The sequence below is a fragment of the Mugil cephalus genome, chromosome 1 (genome assembly GCF_022458985.1).
Source record: "Mugil cephalus isolate CIBA_MC_2020 chromosome 1, CIBA_Mcephalus_1.1, whole genome shotgun sequence".
In the NCBI taxonomy this organism is placed as follows: Eukaryota; Metazoa; Chordata; class Actinopteri; order Mugiliformes; family Mugilidae; genus Mugil; species Mugil cephalus.
The window spans coordinates 8,481,604-8,507,599 of NC_061770.1; the positions used below are offsets into that span (position 1 = coordinate 8,481,604).

The following is a 25,996-nucleotide window of genomic DNA, read 5'->3' on the forward strand; positions in this document are numbered from 1 at the left end:
TTACCGCACAAGATAAAAGCCTAGTTCATCTTTAAAGTTGAATGAACACCCACAACAAATTTTATAGCAAAATAGTTCTAAAGATGATCATCCTTATGGTTTAATTCATGTCTGAATCCATTTTCATAACACTCTAGTTCATTCTGTATTTGGTCCTAAACCAGGAAAAGTCAAGGAATCACTAAAACCAACCATATATGGGAACCAAGAACACCTACACCAAGACTGATGATGAAGAGATATTTCATTGCGAAAGTGAGTTTTTTTGCGCTACATAATGTCCTGTTGCAACATCCTGTTTAGTTGTGGCGGCAAACACTAAAATGGTTTATTTGTAATGAATAAGATTTTATTTTGTAGGTAGGTTACCACTAACTACATCCACAGAGGTCAGTGACCTCACAGCAGAACATATTCTCTAAACGCCAACACAACGCAAACTGCAAAATGCCGGCATTGTAATTCTCCTAAACTGTGAATAGGCCTATTGGTTGCTACCATCCACCTAGGAGAAGGAAAACCTTTCGCACTTCAGTTTCAGTCACTCAGCCTTTATATTTGCAAGTCAGTGGGGTGCGAAACCAAAATGAAAATCTCATGAATCCTGTTGCTGTAGTTAAATGAGAGATCAAGCAGCCAAGCTGTTTGCTGGAGCTCATCTTTGATCTCACTATCACAGTCTCACATTCCACTGAATCGTTCACAAATGCAAAACAGATAGCTGAAGCTGAGAAGGAAAACTGACGTGAAAACATGCCTGGACTCCACAGAGCATGAATCAGTAAATTGATTTACTCTGGTAAATGGACAGCCACATGAAGAGGAGGATTTTTTTTTTTATTGTCTGTGTAAACAATATTGAATATACTGATGGTAATCTAGATAGACTGTGAACAAGATAACAATATGTTAAAATCGATGTCACTATTGTTAAATGGCACTATTGTGGAATGATTGTTGATACTAGTTTATGATAAGACATGATTTACAAAGGGTCTTTGGGGTTGGCAAATTGTGAAAAATATTTCTGTTTCCACTTTAAGATCCTTCAATGGACAGACTGACTAAATACTATTATGTCAATATTTAAAAATTTGCTTCATTTTGAATGACTTAGCAAAACATAAGAAAACAGAAAAAGGGGAGTGCTTATTGTGTGGATAAGTAAAAGGGGTGTAAGGGATATATAAATTGTGGCAAACAAAGAAGAAGGTCACTCCCATGAAGGCAGTGTGCCGTAATGTGTAGGTGCACCTACGGCACCTACGACCTCAAGAGTGTCTTTGTCACTTTCTTCTTTGTTTGCCACAAGAATTTCTTTATTTGTAATTAAATTGAATTGTACCACCCACCTAGACCAGACCAGGCACCCGCACCCCATAGCAATGACACTCCTTGATGGCAGCAGCCGTCCCCAGCAGGATGCAGCCTGACACACACACACACAACTCAAAAACGAAAGAAAAGAAAAGAAAAGAAAACAGCACAAGGTGTTGACTTGGCCTCCAAATTCACTAGATCTCAAACTGATCGAGGGTTTGTGGGATGATCCACAGAGACCCAGAGGCCCCCACTAACAATATTCAATTTCCGGACACCACAGGGCACCCCCGGAAGTTTTGGAGGCACAAGGAAGACCTACACAATATTAACGTAACACAATGTTATGCCTGATCAGTGTAAATTTATTTAAAAATTTACTTAGAAAAAATATAATCTGAGTTAGAAAAATAAGTGACTTAATAATTTTATATGAACACTGATCAGGTATTAATTTGTTCTCTAATTGCAGTTGGCAGCTCAAATGTATAGTTGTTAATATTGAATAACGTCCTTTGTTACTATTGCTCCACCCACTATAACGCTACAGCCAATCAGCGACGGGCACTAAGACCATCGTTGCAAGATGTCCAATCAGCGACGAGCATCTCCAAGGCTTCATTTGCACAGTGAGCCTCGCAGCCAATCAGGGAGGCGGAGCTACGACGCTGCTACCGGCTACTCGTCGCCTTCGCCTCCAACAGCCACATTTCAAATTAGAATATGGCGACTGCTCTCTGCGCTCTGCAGTCCGCCGGCACCGCCACCAACAAACCAGCCAAGACCCACAACCGACAGCAGCAGCGGAGGAAAGCGAAGGACTCCCGGCGGAGACAGGCGGCTCTGTTGTTTCTCAACAATATCTCACTCGACGGACGGCCACAGTGTCAGCTTATTGATAGAAATGCCGACCATACAGCCACCGAGGAGCCCCCATTCAGGGACGGAGACGGCAGCTCCACGGCGGTGCCACCACCGGCGGACAGCCAAGGACCGGTCGCCCAGGTGACAGACCCCGCTCCGGCTGGTAATGGTTCGTCCTCCAGCTTCCCGGGGGTGGTCAGTCCCGTCCGACCATCTTTGGTAATGTCTCCGGGACCGGCCGGGACAAGTGTTGTGGGAGCCAACGAGGTATTTTTGGAGGGTGGCAGCGCGGCCGAGACGTTAAACCTCGACACCCCCGTGTCTCCGGTCCCCACAACGCACCAGCCCTGCTCTCGTGTCAGGTCGACGCCCGCCGTCCTCAGCCCGGTTCCGGCTGGTAATACTCTGGATTCACGGCAGAGGTGAGCGTGTTAATGGTCGGTGTGTCACCGTACAACACAGTGGGCCTTTTAACGGGGCCACCGACCTCCATATGATGACAACAGCAGGTATAACCACAGGAAGTCACTTTCATTTTCATGAGTTCCGGCATTTTGTGTTGCACAGCATAGCCCAAGTTTGATATACGAAGTTAATTATAGCCTTTATTTGAACACTGCTCCTTCATGGTAAAACAAACAAACATAAAACTTGATATGTGTTTGGTAAATAAGGCTGAATTTGAGCCCCTGTGTTGGCCTCAGCTCCAGACCTGTGGTGTAGGTTTATTACCGAGGAAGCTGTGTCATGTGAAAGGTCTTTGTTTGGGAGTCATCGTGAAAGCATTACTTAAGTAATCTTTCTGCTCAGGCTGAGGAACGTGTCTGGTTCTCCTGGATCCAAGGTGCCAAAGAAAGTCCACTTCATCAAGAGCATGAGGCAGTACGATACCAGAGGATGCAGGTGAGTCTACGAATATATTTGCATACATCTACACACACACAGTACAGTAGAGGAATGTAAGAAAAAAAACGGAGGCTGTTTTGTTTTGGACTGTGAAACAGGCCGTCACTTGTTGTAGTCCTCCCGTGAGTATTGTAATAAGCTGATTATGGCATGAAGGCTGTAGAGGAACAACAGAGGGGGGGGTACAGCTGCAGAGTGCAGATTGCTACAGTGAATTTAATCACACTTGGAGGCTTAGCAAAAGCCAAAAGAGGTGCAGGGTAGAAATCTAACACCCCGTTGCACCACGAGTAAGGCAACCCCCCCAATGCAAGACAGACCTGAAATACCACAGCATTGGACTTGTATTAAGCTGGAGACCACAGGAGCGCGGTGTAGGTATTTGTTGTTATTACGGGAAACAGAAACACATCACATGCTTGTGAATATTTTATTCCCCATGTTTCATTTCTCCTTCCCTTTGCCAACATCCGCGTCATTTCCATTTCCACATACATGTGTGTGTATATGTGTCATGTGTTTCCTGTGGGTGTGTGCGAACCAAATGATGTAACATTCCCGAACGGTCCAACAGGTTTGGGTTTTTTGTTTCTGTTTAAAGGCAGTCACATGTTATTTCTTTACTGGAAGGGAAGTTGTCTCGGTTATGTAACTTAAGGTAATTAACACTAGTAGATTGTCAGCACTGTAAGAGATTTGATGTCTCTCTTTCAAGGTCTGGCCTGGGTGTTTACAGCTGAGTGTCCCTGGCGGAGGCTACTCGCTGTAGGTTATCAATGTATCGATGTCGTGAGGAGCTGAAGCCTCCGAGTGTTTGTTGTTTTCTGTTCCCTGGTTGTGGTGCTGTTGAGTAGATTGTGATCGGCTGGTTCGTCCACATCTCTATCAGCAATGTAGATTTTAGTGAATGTGTTCACTGTTTATTGGCTGCGTGTTTGTGCCATTAGCTAGTTTAAGCCTAGATGTTGCTTCTTGTGCATTACCAATACATTTGCGTCAGTTTTTTATGAAAAGTGTATTAAAAAAAAAAAGACAGGCCATTGATTAATATTTCCCAAGTCCAGTCTCTAATCAACAACAGATTAATCTGCTAAGCAGCAGTTTCCCCCCAAATTTTTGATACAAGCATTTGTGTCATCTCTCAATTAGTTCCCATTAATATAGAATTACATTGTTTTTTACTTTTATTTTTGTTCCAATATATCATATATATTGGATATAACATATTTTCATTTATCTACCCTTTTCATATTTGGTTTGTGTTTGATAAAACAAGCACTGAGGTCATTCTTGCCTGGATTAGAAGACCAGATCTTCACTGATTGTGATCCATTGAGATTTTTGTTTTATAAAATTCTCATTGATGAGCAGTTATAAAGATTCAAACTTCTAATTTATGTAACTAGAAAGATATTAAGGCCTTATTTTATTATGTCAACACTGGGTAGAAGTGTTAATATATATTTCAGTGTAATTCAGTTGACTCAGATTTACAGAAACGTGGAAAAGGAACTTTTTTAAGCAAATTCTACTCAGATTTTTGATCCATGTGGTTAAGTCCTTGAGGACGCTGGAAATGCTTTCAGCATTAAGTGCCTGGGTTTAAAGAAAAGCTCTTTATACGTATGTGCATCATGAGCATGGCTCTGCAACTAACACACGTTTTACTGATTAATCTGCTAATATGAATGATGCCTTCGAGTGTCCCGCCAACCTGAACAGTATATTAACTGGAGACATTTAAGATCACTGAAGACAGAGTCAAATATTAAGTGTTCAATGGCACTTTCTCTTTAATGAACACGTAGTGATCCAAATCTCAAAAGTACCTCTGTGACTTGAATGTAACAGTGATACACGAGCGGCTCAGACGTCCCTCCTCCTGCTGTGAGCTTCAGGTTGTTGTAGGTGGCTGCGTAGCTTTGGTAGTGATCCGCATAGAAACGACTTCATCGCTGCAGCTGATGAACGGCGTGCCTACACCAGCTGCTGACTAGCAGTGACTGTAGTTGTTGCCTGTAGACTGACACACCATCTGTTTTGTCTGCTTGTACTTGCTGTGTCCTGCAGGATCATGCTGATTTGTGCCAAGCGGTCGCTATATGCTGCTTTCTCAGTGCTGCCCTATGGAGAGAGTACTCATCTCAGGTACAAAGAAGGCACCAATCCCAAGCAGAGACCACCCGCCCCCCTCCTCGCTTTTATGTTTCCATCATCATCCATGTCATTCTCAGCAAAGGGCAGCGTGTTTGTGCTGGATGTGCTGTAAATCACACGAGCGTGTCTCTTTGTGAACAGTGATCCCAAGCTGGAGGTGCAGAGACAAAGGCTGTCCTCCGTGGTGGCTGCTGACCTGCTTCCCTCCCTGGAAGGTGTGGAGCTGGGCGCCTATGGAAAGGTGAATGTGTGATACGCTGAAACCGATACGAGCCCAGGGAAACGCTGCCGTCACTGACGCCCGTTTCTTCCTCCCCAGACCGTGTCCTACGCTCAGTTCCTCTATCCGACCAACGCCTTGGTGAGACAGAAGAGCGGCGGTGCGCCAGAGAACTGCACGACTCAGACCCCTCAGTCGCGTTTCCGTGGCAACGGGCAGAAGAACTTCACCCCTGCTCGTCTGAACAGCGGCGCGGCGCAGGACACATGTATGTCTCCAGTCTGAGCTCCCACACACACTCTAACACACTCCTGCTCTGCACCGGTTCGCTGAGCGTAGATGTGATCGTTCACTCTGCTCCGTGTGTGCGTTTCAGGCACGGAGGAGGCGGCAGAGTACGACCCCAACCTGCTCAGCGACCCCCAGTGGCCCTGTGGGAGGCACAAGAGGGTTCTGATATTCGCATCATACGTGGTGAGCAGGGCTCATTGTTTCTTAGTTGTTTAAAATGAAACGTGTCTGTGGCAGAAAGTTCAAGGATCACGAAGAAACAATTGCGATTTAAATGATTAAGTGTATATTATTCTAGACTGGGATTAGAGACATCTTATTTAAAGGATTTTATATGGATAACCATTGGTTTTTGTTTTTTTTACAAACATGCATGTGCAAGACGAAAGACTGCAGACAGAAAAAGTAACAATGGAGCGGGAGGAGTAGGGGATGAAAATAGAAAGAAGTACACACAGCAAAAAGTCTTTGTATTTAAAATCTATTCAAGTTCAACTCAAACTGAAACTCCAGGACGTGTGCAGGTTTTCCTTCAAACCTAAAGACATGAGACTTGAGTTTCCTCAATAATGGGCCAAATCTTTCCTCTTAGCTTTTATTGGTTTTTGCAGGTTACACATTTATGAATTTAAAATGGGATTGTTGCCACTGTCAAGTTTTATTTAGCACTACCACTAAACTGTAGAAAACATAAGTGAAGATTTTAGCAAAATAACAGATAAATAAACCCTTTTTACAGACTGAACCGTCTGTTTATTAGTATGTAGATCCAGGTGATGCTCATTTAATTATGTTTGTAGAATGCGTTATTATACATATTATTATTATGCTGGGAATTACAGACAAGGTATAGCCATACATAACATGGTTTGATTATATTAAACAGCTATTGTTCTGTTTTATGTCTGGAGTTGTGTACTTACCAGTTGTACCCTGGTCGCTTGTGTTACCTTTACTTCAGACGTCAGGTCATTTGACTTGTAAACGTTTCTCACAGAGCTGCTGTGACTCAACCTCCAGCCATGTTGGAGAGTAAATACATCCATTATGCCTCACTCACATGATTCTTTTCTGCTTTTCACTAGGTTGCGTCACAAGAGTATCACCTCTATCATGAGTGTGTGCGAAACAATCATTTAACAGACACTTTGCTGCTGCTATAACTCATGACTCACCTGTACTGACCTGGTGCTTTGTGTTTCCATCCCTGCAGACGACTGTTATTGAGTACGTGAAACCGTCTGACCTGAAGAAGGACATGAATGAGACTTTCAAAGAGAAGTTCCCTCACATTAAGCTGACTCTGAGCAAGATAAGAAGGTGCAGACATCTTTCATTTCCCTTTGATTTCAGTCTGTCATCCAAGAGCCTTTTAGAGGTTGGATCTCGGTTTTGAATCCGGTTCAAAGCCGAAGCACAATGCGCTCTTTCTTAGAAAACAGATCGGTTACTGTGTCTTCTCCCTTTCCGTTAGCCTGAAGAGGGAGATGAGGGCCGTGAGTGAGGAGTGTGGCCTCCAGCCGGTCACCATAGCGATGGCTTTTGTTTACTTTGAGAAGCTGGTGCTGCAGGGACGTCTCAACAAGCAGAACAGGAAGCTGGTGGCGGCGGCGTGTGTGTTGCTGGCTGCAAAGATCAGCAGCGACCTACGGAAGCCCGATGTCAAGCAGCTCATTGACGTGAGTAACGTATATGTATAAACAGAAACAGGGCGAGTTCATTTGTAACCTGTGATGTTTCCAGAGAGCGGTTAAGTGGAAAAACCTGTAACACATGTAAGACTGTCTCTATGTTGTTTGTCTTATCCACAGCTCATATGTTGAACATGTCCATGTCACACCAACACTTTGATGAGTTCATACACAAAGAGGAACAACTTTTTAAATGATTGAAGTCCTGGTTGGTGCTACCTGTGGTTTCCGTGGTAACAGCAAATGCATTTTAACAGTTCAGGTCCCACAATTTGTGGGTATATAACACTCGCTGAGCCCAAGAAGAACAGCTGGTGTTTCTGTTTGCAGCGCACTGAATCAGATGCTAAAATTAAATGGCTTTAATAGCTTTTTTTGGTCTGCAGCAGCGACTTATCTGCTTAGTCAGTCAGCTCAGTGTGTTCTCCTCTTGCTTTGAAAACAACATAAAAACTCAAAGGACTGACACAATGTGTCATCAGGTCTGTTCCTCTGGAATATAGATTTATCTTATTTCTATATTAATAAGATGCTATTACAGCCACTCCCTGTGCTGTTCTATTAAGAGTTTTATGTCGCAGAATCACGGCTATGCATTTGTTAAATAGGTGTTTATACATCACTCAGTTAAAACTCAGTAGGGTAGTTAACCTACTGTTGTGCCTGCATCCTATAACACCCGGATTTTGTAGAGCAACTAAAGTAAAATGGAATATTTTAGTATTTATCACAGCCCAGAACTGTACTAGATCAGCAGATCAGCAGCTGATGTCCAGACTGTAATATCTGTTATTAAAGATTGGAGATGGTCTCAAATTGTCTATTTTTATTTTGAGGTCCCTGCCAACAAAGATCATAATTACCCAATTAACACAAAATCTACATTTTTATTGAGACATTGCAACGGCGGGACACAAATCCACACTTTTAATTCATCATTTCATCGTCATCTGCTTCTTCTTTACAGCTGTTAGTGTCGAACCAACTTCGTCCGTTTAAACTCTTCTTCTTTTTCTCCCCGTGGACGAGCAGAAGCTGGAGGAGCGTTTCCGTATAAACAGGCGGGAGCTGATTCCTCTGGAGTTTGCGGTGCTGGTTGCCTTGGAGATGGGACTCTACCTCCCCGAGAGCAAGGTCATGCCGCACTACCGCAGACTGGTGCAGCAGGGTTAGTGGATGTGGTGGCATTTGACACCAGCAAACATGTGTGTGTGCATGAGACCACTTCATTCAAACCAGAGTAAACGTGATGGGTCGACCAGTTTATAAGCTGTGGTGTTTGAAAGTAATAATCCTGGTACTATTTATTTTCACTGTAAATCACTAGTTTACACTCGATGGTGTGTGTGTGTGTGTGTGTGTGTCTTCGAATGTCTTTATGTGTGTGACGTTCAGGTCCAGTCATGAGCTCTATGTTAGAGATGTTCAATGAGCACGTTAATTGTGCTTCTATTTTCATTTCTCGTTTGTATTCATTTTTTTTTAAATGAATATTCTTGACTTCTATTTAAATGAAACGTACACCGTGATGTCTGTGTTTGTGAAAAAAAAAAACTCCTCACCTGCACCTTTCTGATTATTTTTTAGCCTGTATGTATTTATTGTTACTGACAGAGAAACATGTTGTGGAGTTTTTGTAAATGCCTTTGAAACCCACTGTGACACTGAAGCATTTTTAGCCATTTGAATGAAACATGATACTGTAGACTGTGGGGGAAACATCTTTAGTGAAGGACGTGGCCTTTAATTTGTTCATTTGATATTTTATACTGTTTGTCTCACAGGTTTGAAGATTTATCTGATAGTGATATTAGTTCAGACTCTGGAGGCAGCTTTTGCAGTTTGTCAACTGAAAAAACAAAGCAAAAAACTATGGACTATGGAGTCGTATTATTTATAGTAAATGTGTGTTTTTTTGTTGTTTGTCTATGTGATTATCCAGGGACACATTTTGCACTGGACTAGTTGTCATCTTTCAGTTCTCAGGAATTTTTCTTTTTCATTTTTTTTTTGAATAGCTCATAAAATCAAACCCAAAGAAGTCGTGACTGAAATCACGTGTGCTCTATTGTACGTCAGTGGAAGATAATTCATTGTTGGGCTTTTATTGTGACTCTTGACTACGTGAATCAATGTGAGAGTCATTTCTGTGAGTACCGGACGGATAAATGTTCAAGTGTGGGGGGAAAAAAGTGCCTGAAATCGCAGGGAAATGGTTAACAATCGTGATAAGTAATTACTTAGCATTGACATTTCTCCATCTCACTGCGGTCTGTTTTCAACGTTCTCATCTCGGAGTATAATCAGACTTCTTTGTGGACGTGATGGTGATTCAGTTTATCTTATTGCGTGCGTCTATCGTGGTGAAAAATGTGTTAAAATATACGGCCAAATAACTCCTCTGTTGCTGCAGGAAACGTACGGTGGGTGTCTAATTGGTAAATGTCCGTTGTGTGTTAAAACTTTGTTGTAAAATGAATGATTTTGAAATATATTTTAAGACAGTGAAAAGCGAAGAGCTTGTTTGTTTTCCTTGGTGAATATGCATTTTTACTCCTGGTACTAAATAAAAACTAAAGTAACCGTTCACAGAAGAATTCACACAACAGATTATTGTTTCTATGACTTTACTGTTCCCTTGTGTTAGGACAGGATGGGCTAGAAGCTGACATGCAGATACAGCATGTTATCACACACATGTTCAGTTAAATCACTAGATATTAATTCACAGCAGCCGAGAGCCACAGTGTCTGCTGTAGTTACCGTGGGCTTCATCCTCAATCAAAACAGCAGACGTAGCTAAATAAATAGGTTAAATAATATTAGCTCCTTAAAAGGTAACTTAGTCCAAACTCATGTCTTCATCGTCATCTTTCTTGTCTTTGGAGTCCCCGTCCTGGTCTGACTTTGTCTCCGTCTCCATGGCTTTGGCAAAAGCCTCCACATCTGAAGAAACGTTAAAATTAGAGCTGCAACTAAAACCAACAAAATGTCAGTAATACATGCTGAAAGATGTATGCAGCATTTACAACAACATAAACTAAACCATAACTCTGTCAGAAGAAAGCAAATACTTGAGTTTCTTTCTTTTCACAGAGTCACACACACTTTTTTACACGTTTAACTATACTTCCCTCTCTCTTTGTGTGCAGTCACAACTTGAACGTGCAACTTGTTTCTCTCATCCCATTTTATGCTCGTTTTTACAAAACTTCGTATGTCAAAGTTAAACCTATCATCTGCAAACTGACCTCTACTACTATATTTATTATTTGATTGTTAAGTGTGTGATCATGTTAGTTACTTTATTTCGTTTGGAGATTAACTATTTAATAATAATGTACATTTTCTACAATCAAGTGTTTTATTTGCAAATTGACTAAAAATGACATGAATGATACAAAGTAAAACTAGTATTTCCCTCTGAACCCAGGTGAAGAGGGATAATTCATTACAATCAGAATATGCTTTGTAACAATCAGAGATGGTTTCGTTCACATGCTGACCTCCCTTGTTGGCTGCGTCCACAGCCTCTGCAGGCAAACCGAACTGGTTCATTAGAGGCCCTAACTGCCCGGACGCTAGAGCGCTGCTGAACATGCTCATAGCCTGCAGAAGGAATAAGCACAAATACCACATCAAGACATTTAATGGCAACAAAACAGCCTCGCGCTCGACCTTCATCTCCTTCTGCCTAGAAGGACAATAAAATGTGAAGTTTAGTACTAAGCTGGAAATTAAACCCGGGAGCAATTTGTGTGTGTTTGTCAGATGTTCTTTTTCCACTTCGGCTGACTTGTTTCTAAAACGAAAATCATCAGTTGTTTTCAATACCGTGCTGTCAAACGTCGTACCTGCTGGAACTGAGGCGAGCTGAGCGTGTTGTGGAGCTCCTCTGAGCTCTGGGGCAGAGACTCTCCGGAGGGCAGGTAGGGCATCAGCCTCTGCTGCACCTCAGGGTTGGCCAGGATGGGAGCCATGATGTCCGGAGTCAGGACGCTGGCCAGGTCCACTGCAGGTGAGAAACGGCACATTTTATAACCGACCAGTCAGAAGATGTGAGGTGATAAATGTGTCATTGTAGCCCACAGGAAGGAAGTTTGTCTGTTGGCATCTGAGCAAAGCTACTTGGTGCTACTTGGCCATTGGTGCATTCAATTACAGCAGGATTCGTCCTTTTAAATATAAAGACCTTTGAATTTCTCTTTTAGTTGTGTTTTTCAGCTGCTTACTTTCACATGTAAAACCTTCACTCTCCTTCTACTCTTTCAGCAGTATCTAGTTATGAATCTGTGGTCATAAACAGTGTCTCTGAAGCAGGAAGCAAAGTTATGATGAAAAAAAGCTTGAATCCAAACTTTAACCGAGGTTCCTGCTTCTGCAACTAAACTCCTTACGTTAAACTTGATGAAATGTATCTAATTGGGCCTGATTGTACAAGTTTTCATCTGTGAGAACGGGTTTTGGTCGGCCTGAAGCTCCTCACCTCCCTGGCTGCTGGCGGGCACGTTCATGGTGGCCAGGATGCTCTGCAGGTCCCTCAGCTGGATGGGCTGCGTGGGGTTGGCCGCCCCCGCTGCCACGGAGGTCACGGCAGGGGTGGAGGGGGTGGTGGCTGTCGGGGAGGCGGCTGAGGTGGCGGAGGGGGTGATGGGAGTGGTGGGCACCTGGGTGGAGCCGAGCCGACTGGTGGTGGATGTGGAGGTCGGGGTGACGGCCGTGGATGGACTGAGAGGAGAAATGAGACGCCATCAGTCCGTTAATTATCAGCGGGCGGACAGAAGTCCAGCAGGAGGCGCTGCTATCCAGCGTCGACCTTGGGTTTCAGGAAGGATGTTGAAGGGGATTCATCACTTTACTCAAAAGCTGACAATTAGCTTTGAGGTTAGTTTAATACAGCTATGTCAACTCCTGCACAAAGATACTCTATAGATCAACTGATGATATGAATAAACATCAGTTGAAACCCTCCTGCTCTAGAAATATATTATCAGAAAGGCTGATGGTGAAGAATTAGCCTTTAAAGTGTGTCATTGCTTCTGCTTGCAAACCTTCTGTCTCAAATAACTTCTTGGCAACACCCTGTCTCCCATGTTTGCCAGTTTACCAGCAGAAATGAAAATAATGAGCCTGAGAGGCACCTTGTGGAGGAGTTGCTGGCTGCAGGAACGCTGCTGCTGCTGCTGCTGCTGCTACTGCTGCCCAGAAGGTTGGCCAAACCTGGACCGGCCAGCGCCCCGAGACCACCTGCCATTCAGAGACACAGACACACGGGCAAGACGTTTCTCGTTAGAGGTCTTTATGCTGTCGGCTCTGCTGTTTGTGGACTCCGCTGAGGAGGTACGTACCGATCCCTCCCAGTCCCGTTGGTCCGATGAGCTGCATGAGCTGGTTGTGGCTCATGTTTCCCAGAAGGCTCTGCAGACCGCCCTCCCCTTGACAATGCACACACACACACGTTTCAGCTTGGTGCATGGGATAGAGCTTGAATATGATAAGTAGGACGTGAGCGTCTCTTACCTCCTAGTGCAGACAGATCATGTCCTCCGCTGCCACCGCTGCCGAGAGCGCCCGGCATGGGCGGGTTGTTCAGATACTCGTTCACTTTACGGCAGTACTCCTCGTCCTTCTCGGTCTTCGGCTCCTGAGATCAGAAAAACTAAACTGAGAAACTTTTCCTCTAACCTGCTTGTTTTTAATTAAATAAACAACCGATTAATTGAATCAGTTTAATGAGACATAAGTTTTTTTTTTTGCACTGATCACTTACCTGCATCCAGAAGAAAAGCCTTTTGGAGCCTGCTTTGAACTTCAGCACGTAGACTCGTCCGGTGGTGCACTGGTTCACCCGTTTGAACTCGCAGTCATCGGGGAAGATGATCAGGTCCTGAGTAAATGGGACATAAACATGGTTACAGTAATATCAAAAAGTCAAACGCGTGTCAGAAACAGGCAGCGACACCTACGTCGTCCACGTTCCCGGTGGTCCGATCCTTCCAGCAGAAGTGGATGAGGGAGTCGTCGGTCTGCTGGATGTAGACCTGACCTTTACGCTTGTCTGGGGTCACGGTGCTGCCCTTCATGGTCATCTTACCGGCACGAAACTCCACCAGGTACTTGCTGGAGGAGCCACGGGACCCAGACACCATGCTGGGAAACAAAGCTCCGGAGGCCATGATGAGGAGGTTGTAAAGCTGCAAGGGCAGAGAACAGGGAGGCTTCAGTCATTAGTAAAAATACTGTCTGTGAACAGACTCTTATATTATAGATAAAGGGATAAATATTAACGTCTGATTGTTAATTACAGTCATTTGCTGTATTTTCTTTTCTATTTTTTTATTTTTTTTTAACCCATCTGAGCGTGTCAGTGTCTCTTTCACTTGTCATTTCATTGGGTACGCAGGTGGCAATGAAGTCATTCTAGTATCCGGTGGTTTGTTGCACTATTGCCAACACATGCCTATTATTTTTGACAACCCCATTTCAGTCAGTGTGCTGGGCTAAATGACAGAATCACTTTTAGTGTTTAATTCAATTAAACGCTTTAGTGTTTAATTAACAGAGACAAAAACACCGTCTTCCTAAATGATCCTCCAGCTCAGTTACCACATTTCTAACAGTGTTTAAACATAAACTGAACATTTTAACAATCACAAGGGGGATTTAGTGCGGGACAGTTTAACTGTACCACAAACTGTTAAATGAGTATGTGTTTAGACTCTTTAATGCAAAAACACGTATTAAAGAAAACCTGAAGACATCACATCGAGTAGAATGAATATAAGTACATTAGTACATTACATTGTACATAAGTACATTTAATTTAACCGTTTCTTGCCCTATAGAACAGTTTATGTCTGTAACATAGAGGCATTTATTGTCACTTATAAATAAATAAGGTCATTGAACGGTTTATTAAATAAGCCACAGATGAGGACATGTTTTGGTGAAATATCACAGTAGTATACAGTATGATGATTAATTTTATTTTTTAATCAACTAATTTCTGCAGCTTCACACATTACTATTTATTTTTTTATTTCACACAACACATGATCTCTGAACAATAGCTGAGGAGAACGAAGGCAGCTTTTACTCTGTGTGTTTTCATTTATGTACATTGATATGTATGTCCTCAACTGTTTTATTTACAGGCAGCGTTTTGTCCTCACCCTTGAAGGATGGACAGACAGACAGACAGACAGACGCTTGATTCATCCCAAACTGGGAAATTTCACAGGCACTCGACAGTATACATAACAAATAAAATAAAATAAAATAAAATAAAATAAAATAAAATAAAATAAAATACTGTATACACAACATTTATTATAAAATTATAGATATAAAATAAGTGAATTAAGATTTGAAAAATAATAAATTGCCGTGAAATTAAATTGATTTACAACCAATAAACAATCAACCATGTGCAAATGTCCCTTAAGGGACAGTAAAGCTTTCATGGCTTAACGTGAAAATAATAAATCCAACCGAGACCATGATTTAGAGGCACATTTGAATCGGATAATGCGAACTGGAATCAGCCTGGTCCCATAATAAGACAGAAACTGGAGCAGACTCTGGGATGACTGTGCATCCTGCAGCCAGTGTCTTGTTTTCAGCTCGGAGCGGTCACGACGGAGCCGCGGCTCCAGCTCTCAGACACACGGACTGAACATGCACCCACCGCGTGTGTTAAAACCCCTAAATCTGTTAACATTTAAAAGGAGAAGGAGATGTTTATACTCACATTTTGTCTCTGAATTGTCGTCCAGCGGCAGCACGGTCGGAGTCTGCGATGTCTACTGTGATTGGCTGAGCGGTGCCGGTGCTTTGCTCTGATTGGTCGAGCCGTGCGTCAATAAGGCGGGCTTTAAAGGCGCTGAGCAAGTTGAGTGGAGAGGTCACGGTGGCCCCGCCCTCATTTATGTCAGAGTGGAGCCGCACTGTCCAGTCCTCCTCCACACGGGTTATAATAATAATAATAATACTAATAATAATAATAATAATACACGATCAAATCTCCGCTGGTCTCTCCCGTAGTTTTCCTCTCAGTTGTTGTGTCCTTCATCGTGGACTTTAATAATCTTTGTCAACAAACCTTCCCATTGGAAAGTTTATTTTAGTCAAAATATAATTAGACACAATGTTTATTCAATAGAACCCGTGAGACGTTTTGTGTAAACATTAAAAAACCTAATTTACATAATTGTTCTCATTAATCTAGCCAACATTAAGCAAAAAGAACTAGTTACACTTAGTCGTCATGGTTGTAATAATAGTGCGATTTAGGTAAAGTCTAACTCACATGCTGCCATAAATACTAATATTTTTTTAAAATTTCTTTATGGAAGTCAGCATGTTTATTTTTTTTGTTACTGTTTTTGAAATGTTTCTTCAATGACTGTGATGAAAAAGAAAACAGAATAATAACAGAATAAATAAATTCATTAAGGAATGTTTTCTTTTTTATTTATTTTTCTTCTTACTTATTTATTTTTTCTTATCTTTTAAATACCCTGGGAAAACTCTGGTTGATTTTGCGTCGAGGATTTTGGAAAACTACACATGCAAAAACACACGTCGAAAGAACCATCAGACAAAGTGACAGGTCTGACAATTTTGTAGTCCATAATTTATTTCTTAAATATGCTTTGTATGCATATGTTTGTGTGTGTGTGTTTGACAGGATGAAGAGGGGGAACAGGAGATCAACAAACATACAATGTAAACATTTTCAAATGGAGGCTCAACAAACGGAGAGGAGGATAAACAGATCTATGAGGTTGCACCTGCAGCTCTGAGCGGCTGCAAGCGTCACAAAGTGCTTTGAATTGGGAGTGAGGATAAGAGCTGGGGGAAGACATGATGAACATTTCACCGTACATTTATGTGCATAGGACTGAGGCGTTTCAAATGTGCAGTTTTATGCAACGTTAGTGCTTGGAAAAAAAAAAAAAGTGTTACACTGTCAGCACAAAAGACATTCATTGGCTGCTGCCTCTGTGGTGTCCGAAGCACGCACTGGCTACTAGCTGCAGAGGAGTCTAGTGTTTTATTTGTCACATTTCAGGAGGGCAGAGTGTGAGGATCAATTTGCATAGGTCAATGAAGCCTACAGCGGCCTGTCTTATTCATTGTGCATGAAATCACAGCTCAGATTGATGGAATAGTGGCTCTTCACTAGTGTGCATGTGTGTACACGAAAGGCTACCAGGGGTCAGCATGACACCGCTTTCTCCTCAGGTTTTCTAACTGCGTGGGCAGACCTCCCCAGGGAGACACAGTATTTGTGCAGTTTATCTCAGATGCTGCACTTAAACATCTGAGAATCCACTAGAAATGAACCTAGATGCTCTCTAAACCCACTGAACTCCACAGAAATAAGCACATTTTATTTTACTGTTTCTCTGTATTTAATTACTCTAACGATAGCGGTATGTACATCCACAGCTACACTGCAATAAAAAATGCTAATTGTGAATTCAGCAAATGTGTAATGGTGCCACTAAAGTTTTAAAAAAAAAAAATTGTTGCAGCTTAAAGCCACAACGTCATACTTCCAGTTTAGAGGCCCAGAAAGTCGTTCACAGGAGAAAGACGAGATAATCTGAGGTTGATTATCATAAACGTTTCCTTTTATGTCCATCTCCTAATCATCATTCTTATCCGTTACGTACGGATAATAAGCGCCTTAACGGCGGTTTCACAGTGCGTAGTGGGTGTAGGGGCTGAGGAGGCAGCCACAGACTCTCTGCATCCCTTTACTTTAGAGTTTTAATGAATCATATTCAGTGCAGAAAATGCTTTTATGGCTTTAACTTGTGACCATGCATGCACCAGTAATCATACACTTCATCTATGTTACAGCGGACGACGATATAATGTACAACAACGGCTGTTCACTGTGGCGGTAAACGTGGTTAGAAGCAGCTTTCCTCCGTTTTCTACTGTAGGTCTCTATTCACAGAAACACTCGTGACGCTTTAGGGAGGTTCAGTGCTAAACTAAAATAGACATCTAGGTTCCAAATATAAAAGTAGCAGATGTGTTTAAATAACCCCTGATACCTGAATGTATCCTGACAGAAGTGTGTGGGTCGTCTACAGTTTATGTTACCTGAACTAAAACTGACATTATATCCTTTTGTGTTCTGCAGAGGCAGCTTCACCACTCCAGGGATCAGACTGGTGCTGTGTAACAGACATGTTTGGGGTGTATAAAGATAAAGGTGTCAACATTTACAGTAAGTAAACTCTAAAAATTCTCCATATTATCATTATTATTATTATTATCACTACACTTCTCCTGCATTCACAGTCAGTTGCAGATAGTCTGATAAATATCAGTTTTCCATGAATCTAACAAAGACACAGTACCAGTGAGCGTCTGGCCCACACAAAGTCACAAAGCAGAGGATGTTTACACTGAGCACCTCCTGTGTCAATAAATGTTGGGACAGTCGGTGTAGTTCCTGTCAAAGTATCCACCTGTGTACAGCCAGTCCTCGGCTCCCGTATGAGGGTTCGTCCCCAGCTTGAACCACCTGAAGAGACGGGAAACAGACATGTTCTTAATCACAGCGTTTCCAGAAATACAGAACAGTAGCCAGTGTTTGCCACCGTCGCTCTGTCGGCGAGCGTCTGTGGTCCTCTCTGTTGTTGAACTCTGTTGGTGGCTTTTCAGACATGACGGCGCGTTGGACTGGCTGCAACAAGTCAGTCACTCTGATTTGGTCTGATCTTACTGATCAACTTATCGAACCAGTGAACGGGAAGAGAAACACAAGTGACGAAAGTAAACAAAGCAGCCAGGTTCAAACGGGCTCTGTTCACTTCTAATCTTCATCTCCTCTCAGCATGATCCCTTTATACCTTAATCATCTTTACTGTAACAACCAGGCCACTATGACCAACTAATTTCCATTGTGGATCATTAAAGTCCGTCTAAGTATAAGATAAACTGTAGACATGTGAAATTTGTAGGTCCAGACACATAAGACGTGAGGCAAGGTCACATTTGTTACTGGATTTTATCTGGAGTCGTTTACCAGACCGTTGACTCTTTGCCACCTCTTTGTGTTTGTCGTCTCATGGTTTGACATTCTGACTTTGGAAGGTTTGATTTGATAGAAATAATAATGTTGCCATTGTGACGTCAGCTCCAGATACTCCAACATAAGATTACGATAATGAGATTTATATCTGAAGGGGAAACCTATTCACAGCAGAAATAGAAAAGACTCAGAGAGGCTTGCCTGGTCGACCACTCCTCCTCGTCCTTGGAGCGCTCCCTGCGTGCAGCCCTCTGCTTCTCCTCTAGACGCTCTTTCTCTGTACTTGCTGCCTCTATAAAAACACAAATATGAATGAAGAAGCCTTTAGAGGATGACGTATGAAGTCCATGGCAATAAAAGGCACTTATGTACAGTTTTTTCTCAGCGTGTATAAAAGTCGACTCTTCCTTTGTGTTTGGTGTGAGGCTGTTGTTACCTATGTCTCCGTTTTCCATGGCTCTGATGTCGGGCCTCAGCCGGCAGTCTGTTGGTGGCAGCGCTCTCTCCATGCCGGGCTCCAGCTCGTTTAGTGTCACGGCAAAGCTGGTGAAGTTATACATCTACAAAAAAAGAACAAAACATGCCGAAATATGTCTCACAAATTTAGACATTTGTTTCTGCTGCTCACAGAGTTTCTAATAAAACATTCAAGAGCAGCAGCAGCAGCATCTCTGTGCAGAAGCAGTCACCATGGGATATCTGAGTAAAAGGAACGTGTGGTGAGTTAAATAGGAAATTTGTTTACTTCAAGAGTATTTGCAGAGAAGATAGAATCACCTCTGAAGATTTAAATGTTATTTTTGAGGCTATGTGCACAACAAATTCCTTTCATGTCGACTGAACTGTGCTGGAGGCAGAAATCTCAGAGACAGATAACTTCAAAATGAGCAAATAAAACCGACACTATGTGCAGGGATAGATATCACTGTAGCTGAGTGAGAACATGCATTTGACTGTAACATCAACGGCATCAACAAACAGATCACACTTAAACATCAAATGAAATACAAAGATGGCGGAATAAGTGTGTGACCTGGCTTGTCTCATGTTTGTGAGGACTAGTCTGAGTGAAGACATTTTGGCTGGTGCTGTTTGAGGGTTTGCTTTTAGGTGGGTGGCTTTTGTCACTGCAAAATACAGCGAACCGTTGCAACACAGTCTCCCATTTTGTTTACTCCTTCTCTGTAAAATCACATGAGGCGATGCATTCAATAATCGGACATGATAATCTCAGTAACACCCTGTAGTGCGAGCTGTGCTGTTATGTTATGTAGGTCTGCAGGTCTGAGATTAGAGGGGTGAATATCTGTGTAGTTTCTTCTCCCCCGTGAGTGATTCAATGTTCAAAATCTGCTTGGATTTAAAGTGGTGCTAAATTATCTTTGGCTGTGTGAAGGAGACATATAAAGGTATAACGATGAAAAACTGTAGAAAGCATCTGCACACCTGCAGAAGCTGCAGGAGACAGGAAGACTTAAGTAGCTGAAATAAATAAAGACCACTGAAAGACATTTATGAATGGATGCCTCAGCTGAGCTACCAGCTGATTTATGCTGGTTTATAGATTAACTATCATCTAATGATCGGGAGAGACTGGGAGCTGAGCTTGACTTTTTCTGCCTGACATGACACTACTCTCGATTATCAAAAACTTGTCATGCTTGTGTATTTTGAGTTGGACGTCATTTTTGAATTTTGAATGCTCTAGTGGAGAGCAGCCGCAGGGAGAGAAGGCAAAGCTATTAAACTATTAAACCGAGGCACATTAGCTGTTCCCCCGTATCTTTTCTTTCATGCTAAGCTAACAAGTAAGGACACAAGGTGAAGGCTAACGTTAGCTCGTCCTGTACTGTATACTGACTGACACTCTGTTAATGTTTTCTCCCTCCATCAAACTGCAAACTTTATGACAGTAGCTGACTTGACATATTTTTTCCTCTGTAACGTGATCTGTTTTTCTCCACAGCGGCAGTGTGAGACGCTGACCTGTGCTGAGTGAGCGGGCCGAGGTGTTATCCTCCACAGTAAGGCACTTCCTGGTATCACAGTCACAGTCTCTTGAACTTCCGGCACCTCGTCCGCCTCCTCAGCTTCACAGCTATGATCCTACACACAGAAACAGACACGCATCCAGATAAGTGAAACATGGACCGACTGTGTTGAGCCTACAGTACAAACGGTTCAGATGCAAACAGGTGGTTCACAGAACTACAGTCGCCACAAATTTAACACATCTCTCAAGCAACGATGCATGTCATTGCAAGGCATTATGGATTAGTGCTGGCAATGATCTAATCATACACTACACTTCGAACATAACTCAAACTAGACAACAGCAGTAGCACACTACAGATATCAAGTACACTTTTACCTTACCTTCTACTAATGCCACTGCATGTTATTGTGAAAGGAAAAGATATCGTTTGAGTTTCACAGTGTTGAGCAAAAGTCACACATAAAACACGTTAAAGACAAACGTGAGCGCAAACTCTTCAGCTGCATTTCATCTAAAGCAGATTTCAGAATCTCGTGAGGCTTTCTCACCGGTTTCAGCTTTTTTGTGTCGGCGCCGCTCTTCTTCTCTGACTTCTTGTGCGAGTCGTAGACCTTGGGGTCCACGCTGTACATGCACTCCGTCCACTTCCCATAAATCACTCGCCGCTTCTTCTTACTGGTTCAACAACACCATACTCCAGTCAGAGAAAAGAATCACAATGCCTTATCGGCAGTGCTGTTGTGGTCAAGCTCTTACCTTTTGTCCTGGATGTGACCTTCTACTTTGTGCAGCTCTTTTCCAAACATTCCACATGGTCTGAAGTTCAACACACATTTCTCTCCAGTGCTGATTAATTCAAAGCAAAAAGAAATGTGTCACCAGTGACCACTCATCCAAAATCATAAACATCTCTAGTGCATTATTCTACCTGTGGTTGACTATCTCCACGGTTCCATATTGTTCAATCCAGAGTTTTCCCAAGATGATGTTATGCACACAGCACATTGGATTTGTCCAAGTGTAAACCTCTTTATGCCTGTAGCAAAATCAGAACAAAATACACAGCTTCTTACTACACCTGAGATAAATATGAAGGAACAATTTATTAGCTTAGCATAAGAGTAGAAACTGCAGGAACAGCTCACCTGTCTTAAAGTGATAAACATCAACCAATGGCTCTAAACTCAACCAAGTACTTGCACTTTTTGTTTGTTCAGTCGGTACAAAAACTAACTTGATATATTTGGTGTTAAAGTAAAGGCCGAGACGCACTGCTCTACCTCCTTTCACGTCACTTGTGTCTGGACCAAAAAAGTTGCACTGCAAAGATTATGTCAGCTAGAACATACTATACATTCTGTGTGTAAAATACCAGCAGGTGGCAGTATCTTTGTTCAACATTCAAAAAGGGAAACCAAAAGAGTTTCTATCATCTCTGAGGGTAGGATGAGCTACAAACTGAATCCTGAATCATGTTGATTAGTGATTAGTTTATTCATTCTTGATGAACACTTTGATGAGGAAATGTCTGTGTATTTGAACAGAGATAAGATGAACAACACTGTCCATTCAACAAACTGAGCTAAGCTGCTGTCAGATGCTGTAGGCCACACAGCCAAAATAGACTATTACTGACTACCCAACAGTGGCAACAGTTGACCATTGGCTTGTTTAAAGTAGCCCTTACCTTTACCAAACTTTAGGCTAAGCTAACTCACTGCTGCCTGTAGCCTCACGCGGAATAAAAATGATTACTGTTCAAAACCAGAGCGAGTGAATAACACAAATACTCACTTCAGTAATTCCAGCGTCATGGTGCCTTTGGGCTCCGCCTCCACACTTTTGCCCCAGAACTTAAGTTTTGGGTAAATGGAGCCATGAAACTCAAAGTCCTGCTTCAGAGACTCAGCGTGGAAGGCACTGATGGGAGGGTGGTGGCTCACCTGCTCTGAGATCAATCTGTATCCATCATCCTCTCTGAATAAAGAAAAATCATTTGAATTAAAAAGAATCTGATCATGGAGGCGGAACAGAGATTCTATCGGTCTTGTCCAATACCTTGTGAGTTCGTATGTCTCCCCCAGTAAAGGATTAAATGGCTTTCCAGTCCTTTCCCATTGAGATGCTACAGCCGATACTGCAAACGCAGCAACAACCTGCCACAGAGAGGTAAAGAGAATCAGAGGAGAGCTACACGGACTGACAGGAAAAAAAAAAAAAAAAGAGCAATTTTTACAGCAAAAATTCCACACAACAACTCTCGGCCAAAAAAGGCTTCATGTAGACTGACTCATTTACCTGCATGCGGTCTATAGAGTCAGACAAACTGCAGGCTCTGTGGATGAGGTGAGTGTGCTCCATGTACTCCGAGATTCTCTGGAGAAAGCTCAGCGGCTCATTAAACACAACAGGCATCGCTATTTTGGACAGCTCCTGTGACACCAAAGAATCATCTGAGTTAAGACGTATGTGATTTAAATAACAAAAAAGAACCGAGTGTGGTACATGACTGAAAGAGTAACTAATGAATCATGTTACTATTGGACAAAAGACACTTAACTTTCATGCATTATAAAAGCACTGCTTGGCTTCAATATTCACATTTTCATCTTACTTATTCTGGTTTTTGTAAGATCGCGGCAAAAATCTTTTTCAAAGGCAAAGTGGCTGATCAAGCAGCAAAGCAATGACAGTAAATTATGTAAGGTGTCAAATAATTAAAAACTAAAAGCTTGCGCAGCTTGTCTGTACCTATATACAGACTTGAGTGAAAATGAATGTATTCTAATTTAACTTCATGAAGGTTACGGTATTCCTCATTTGTGGAGGATGTGGTTTGTAGTACGACACGCGTTTCCATTATTTTGACAACCCTATTTCAGTAAGTGGGCTAGGCTAAATAACAGAAACACCACAAATGAATCCTCTAAAATGATCATACAAATGAATCTTCACTATCTGGTACCATTTCAACAGAAACTAAACGGACTGCATTTGTGTTCTCTTGTGTAACGCACAAACTGGCAAGTTTGTAGATTGATAGATTTGTACTGTCAAAGATTTGTTTAGGGGCTGGTAGGACTCACCATGCCGATGCATTTCTTGAGTATATTCCACACACTGAAGTTGTTTCTGGAGATCATCTCAGCTGGCAGTGTTTTCCTAGTACACATTTTGGATCAGATAAGATTAAAAGGATCTTGAGAAATCAGACAAAGGACCAAACTGTCTCGCTACGAACGCTCTTCAGAGGACGACGTAAAAATGTGGTTGCACTGGCTTACTCAGCTAACACCTGTGAGTGCATGCACGGTGAAACTCTCCAAGCCTTACCCACAGACACATGTGGAAACATGCATGCACACACAGCACATTGCATACATGCATACCACTGGTCTGCATGGTTTCTCACCTGCGCTCCAGTACTCCATTCTCCTCTGAGGCGCTGCCCTCAGGTCCTTTGCTCTCAAACACCAGGGCATCTTTAAAACTGACCTCACAGGAATCATCTGACTCCAGCCCTAATGATACCCAGAGGATAGTGAAGAGGGACAACACATTCAATCATCCATTCATTCGTTTAGACAGGTTTAATTCATTCATATTAACGAGCTTTAGCCTCTCTCACCTGTTTCAGCGTCGTAAAACTCCTCCTCGCTGTTCATACTGAGCACAAAAAGTAACTAAATGTTACTCAGAAGTCATGTTTCCATCATCGGCCTGTCCCTGTAGCCCAGCCGCTCTCCAAACACACCACCTGCAACACGAGCAGCTCGTTACATCAAGCGGAGCAGCTGCCTGTGGTCGTTAAAGCCAAACATTACCCAGGACATAGTATGACTAAAATAATATCAGGTTGCCAGTACGCTGATCCTTAGAGAGCTTAGAGAACTAGCAGCTAGCTTCCCCGCGAGCTAACTAGCGGCTAGCATTGCCGCTGCAGTGATTTAAAACATCAGAAATTATCCAAATTATCCAAGGACATCTACGCTGTCCAACCAGCATAGCTACTGACACGGACACTCCAATGCAGTCCAGTTACATATACCTGGGGATTAAGGTCAGATGAATGCAAACATAAACAATCGAAGAGTGTTGAGCCTCTGGAGCTGGGCGGAAGTGGGCGGGAAGGACACTGTGATTGACAGGCGTGTCAGCCAATCAGGGCGCAGCCAGCAGCCGCCTGGAGATAGACGGCGAAGAGCAGATGTTGAGTCCAGCAACTATTTTCAACACACATTAGTGACTATGCCATTCAAGCGGCAACACAAGAGCGCTACTTAATCTGAGTGGACATCTGGGTGTCTCCTCGAATCTGGGACAAGTTACTGAAAGTATTAATTATTAAGCCATTTTTATATCATCTGATTAGCCTTGTTTGCTTGGCAGAGCTCTTTAGGAAACATGCAACAATATTTAAGCTATTGTCTTTTAAAGTGCATGTTGTATTATTTTATATCTTAATCCACGTTTAAAATATCTTTGATATTTTTTTTTTTAAATGTACAGACAATAAATAACGTGTGTTCCACAGATAGATAGATAGATTTTTTCACTGTCTTTGCGTTCAGGCTATTATGTTTTTTTTTTTTGTTTTTTTTTTTATATGCAAGTTCTCCAGCTTTAGACAACACCCCCTCACATGGCACTGATGAGACTGGTGTGCATAAAAATTATAGGGTCAGCCGAGAGGTTTGGATATGTGTGCTGTTGATTGTCCCAATATCTTGAAGAATCATGGGAATATTACCAGGTATCTCGGGATCTCAATAACTGAATCGACTGTGACGTTGGTTATTTAAAAAACAACAAATTGGCATTTTAGTTTTAGTCATCTATTACAAATCAGTACATGATATGCAAGCAAATAAATGCACAACTAAACTGATAAAACTGAACAACATGCCTGAATATGTATTCATTACTCTTAATGCTAATTACACCAGGAAGTTGTAGACATGTATTACAGATGTTTATTCTAGGTGTATTTGTGACCTTTTCATACCTCGCTCTGTAATGTCTAACGCCTGACATGAATTTGAATTCTGAGAAATCAAGCGAAAACTGAGAGGAACAGGATGAAACGAGGAAATAAATACAAATACCTTATTCGCCGATTTTTCTTTCGGGCTCCATAACACAATTCAAGATTGAAGAGTAATGCATCCCTCCCTCAGCGACAAGGACAAAAAAACACCATGCGACACGAGCCACTCCGCTGTTGCTATGCAACAGGTCAAACAACCACATCACCTTAGACACTGGTTTTGCCAACTACTTTTGTATATTTATTCACAATGCTAATCCTGTAAATATTTTTTTTGATTACACTGTTTATTTTACTACATAATTCTTTAATATAATCTTGTTGTATCTTCCTTGTGTTTTTTAAGAGTGTTTACTTTTATGTGCAAGAAGCTATGGTAATTTTCCCTCGTGGATCATTAAAGTCTATCTAAATCTATAAGCTGTAGCAAATTTGCTGATAAGATCAA

The 25,996-nt window shown here is 42.1% G+C and overlaps 3 protein-coding genes across 4 annotated transcripts; 1 reads left to right on the forward strand and 2 right to left on the reverse strand.

The window, feature by feature from the left end:
* The first annotated feature begins 1,970 nt into the window (after positions 1 to 1,970).
* On the forward strand, positions 1,971 to 10,038 carry LOC125018177 (CDK5 and ABL1 enzyme substrate 2-like). 2 transcript variants are annotated; one of them, XM_047601929.1, is made up of 9 exons: positions 1,971 to 2,606; positions 2,995 to 3,087; positions 5,161 to 5,238; positions 5,389 to 5,488; positions 5,567 to 5,735; positions 5,844 to 5,941; positions 6,972 to 7,078; positions 7,233 to 7,437; positions 8,482 to 10,038. In XM_047601929.1, the coding sequence occupies exons 1-9, from the start codon at positions 2,044 to 2,046 to the stop codon at positions 8,620 to 8,622; spliced, it is 1,554 nt and encodes a 517-aa protein (XP_047457885.1). In that variant the 5' UTR covers positions 1,971 to 2,043; the 3' UTR covers positions 8,623 to 10,038. The 2 variants fall into 2 exon arrangements, with proteins under 2 accessions (XP_047457885.1, XP_047457894.1); XM_047601938.1 differs by lacking the exon at positions 5,161 to 5,238 and having other exon boundaries at positions 1,972 to 2,606.
* A 21-nt stretch (positions 10,039 to 10,059) lies between these two features.
* On the reverse strand, positions 10,060 to 15,318 carry LOC125018188 (proteasomal ubiquitin receptor ADRM1-like). Its single transcript, XM_047601950.1, has 10 exons — positions 15,200 to 15,318; positions 13,416 to 13,643; positions 13,220 to 13,336; positions 12,970 to 13,093; positions 12,798 to 12,884; positions 12,591 to 12,696; positions 11,936 to 12,177; positions 11,304 to 11,461; positions 10,956 to 11,058; positions 10,060 to 10,395 (listed from the first exon to the last, which is right to left on the reverse strand). Exons 2-10 carry the CDS (start codon positions 13,623 to 13,625, stop codon positions 10,292 to 10,294), a joined length of 1,251 nt encoding a protein of 416 aa, XP_047457906.1. The 5' UTR covers positions 13,626 to 13,643; positions 15,200 to 15,318; the 3' UTR covers positions 10,060 to 10,291.
* A 745-nt stretch (positions 15,319 to 16,063) lies between these two features.
* On the reverse strand, positions 16,064 to 25,726 carry LOC125020831 (oxysterol-binding protein-related protein 2-like). The gene is made up of 15 exons (XM_047606362.1): positions 25,607 to 25,726; positions 24,550 to 24,684; positions 24,130 to 24,258; positions 23,914 to 24,022; positions 23,588 to 23,663; positions 22,800 to 22,934; positions 22,560 to 22,657; positions 22,296 to 22,478; positions 21,430 to 21,537; positions 21,258 to 21,347; positions 21,050 to 21,176; positions 20,492 to 20,611; positions 18,942 to 19,065; positions 18,707 to 18,797; positions 16,064 to 17,995 (listed from the first exon to the last, which is right to left on the reverse strand). The coding sequence occupies exons 3-15, from the start codon at positions 24,164 to 24,166 to the stop codon at positions 17,893 to 17,895; spliced, it is 1,401 nt and encodes a 466-aa protein (XP_047462318.1). The 5' UTR covers positions 24,167 to 24,258; positions 24,550 to 24,684; positions 25,607 to 25,726; the 3' UTR covers positions 16,064 to 17,892.
* Positions 25,727 to 25,996: the final 270 nt, after the last annotated feature.

What these genes read in the sequence shown, in the direction of transcription:
- LOC125018177 (XM_047601929.1), top strand. Translation starts at nt 2,044, where the DNA reads ATGGCGACTGCTCTCTGCGCTCTGCAGTCCGCCGGCACCGCCACCAAC. An exon ending in TACGATACCAGAGGATGCAG is followed by an intron (nt 3,088 to 5,160) that starts GTGAGTCTACGA and finishes TGTGTCCTGCAG; the next exon opens with GATCATGCTGATTTGTGCCA. An exon ending in TGATATTCGCATCATACGTG is followed by an intron (nt 5,942 to 6,971) that starts GTGAGCAGGGCT and finishes CCATCCCTGCAG; the next exon opens with ACGACTGTTATTGAGTACGT.
- LOC125020831 (XM_047606362.1), bottom strand. Translation starts at nt 24,166, where the DNA reads ATGAACAGCGAGGAGGAGTTTTACGACGCTGAAACAG. An exon ending in AATGGAGTACTGGAGCGCAG is followed by an intron (nt 23,664 to 23,913) that starts GTGAGAAACCAT and finishes AATGTGTACTAG; the next exon opens with GAAAACACTGCCAGCTGAGA. An exon ending in GTGGAGATAGTCAACCACAG is followed by an intron (nt 21,348 to 21,429) that starts GTAGAATAATGC and finishes TGAATTAATCAG; the next exon opens with CACTGGAGAGAAATGTGTGT.
- LOC125018188 (XM_047601950.1), bottom strand. Translation starts at nt 13,625, where the DNA reads ATGGCCTCCGGAGCTTTGTTTCCCAGCATGGTGTCTGGGTCCCGTGGC. An exon ending in GGCTTTTCTTCTGGATGCAG is followed by an intron (nt 13,094 to 13,219) that starts GTAAGTGATCAG and finishes TTCTGATCTCAG; the next exon opens with GAGCCGAAGACCGAGAAGGA. An exon ending in GCCAGCAACTCCTCCACAAG is followed by an intron (nt 12,178 to 12,590) that starts GTGCCTCTCAGG and finishes TTCTCCTCTCAG; the next exon opens with TCCATCCACGGCCGTCACCC.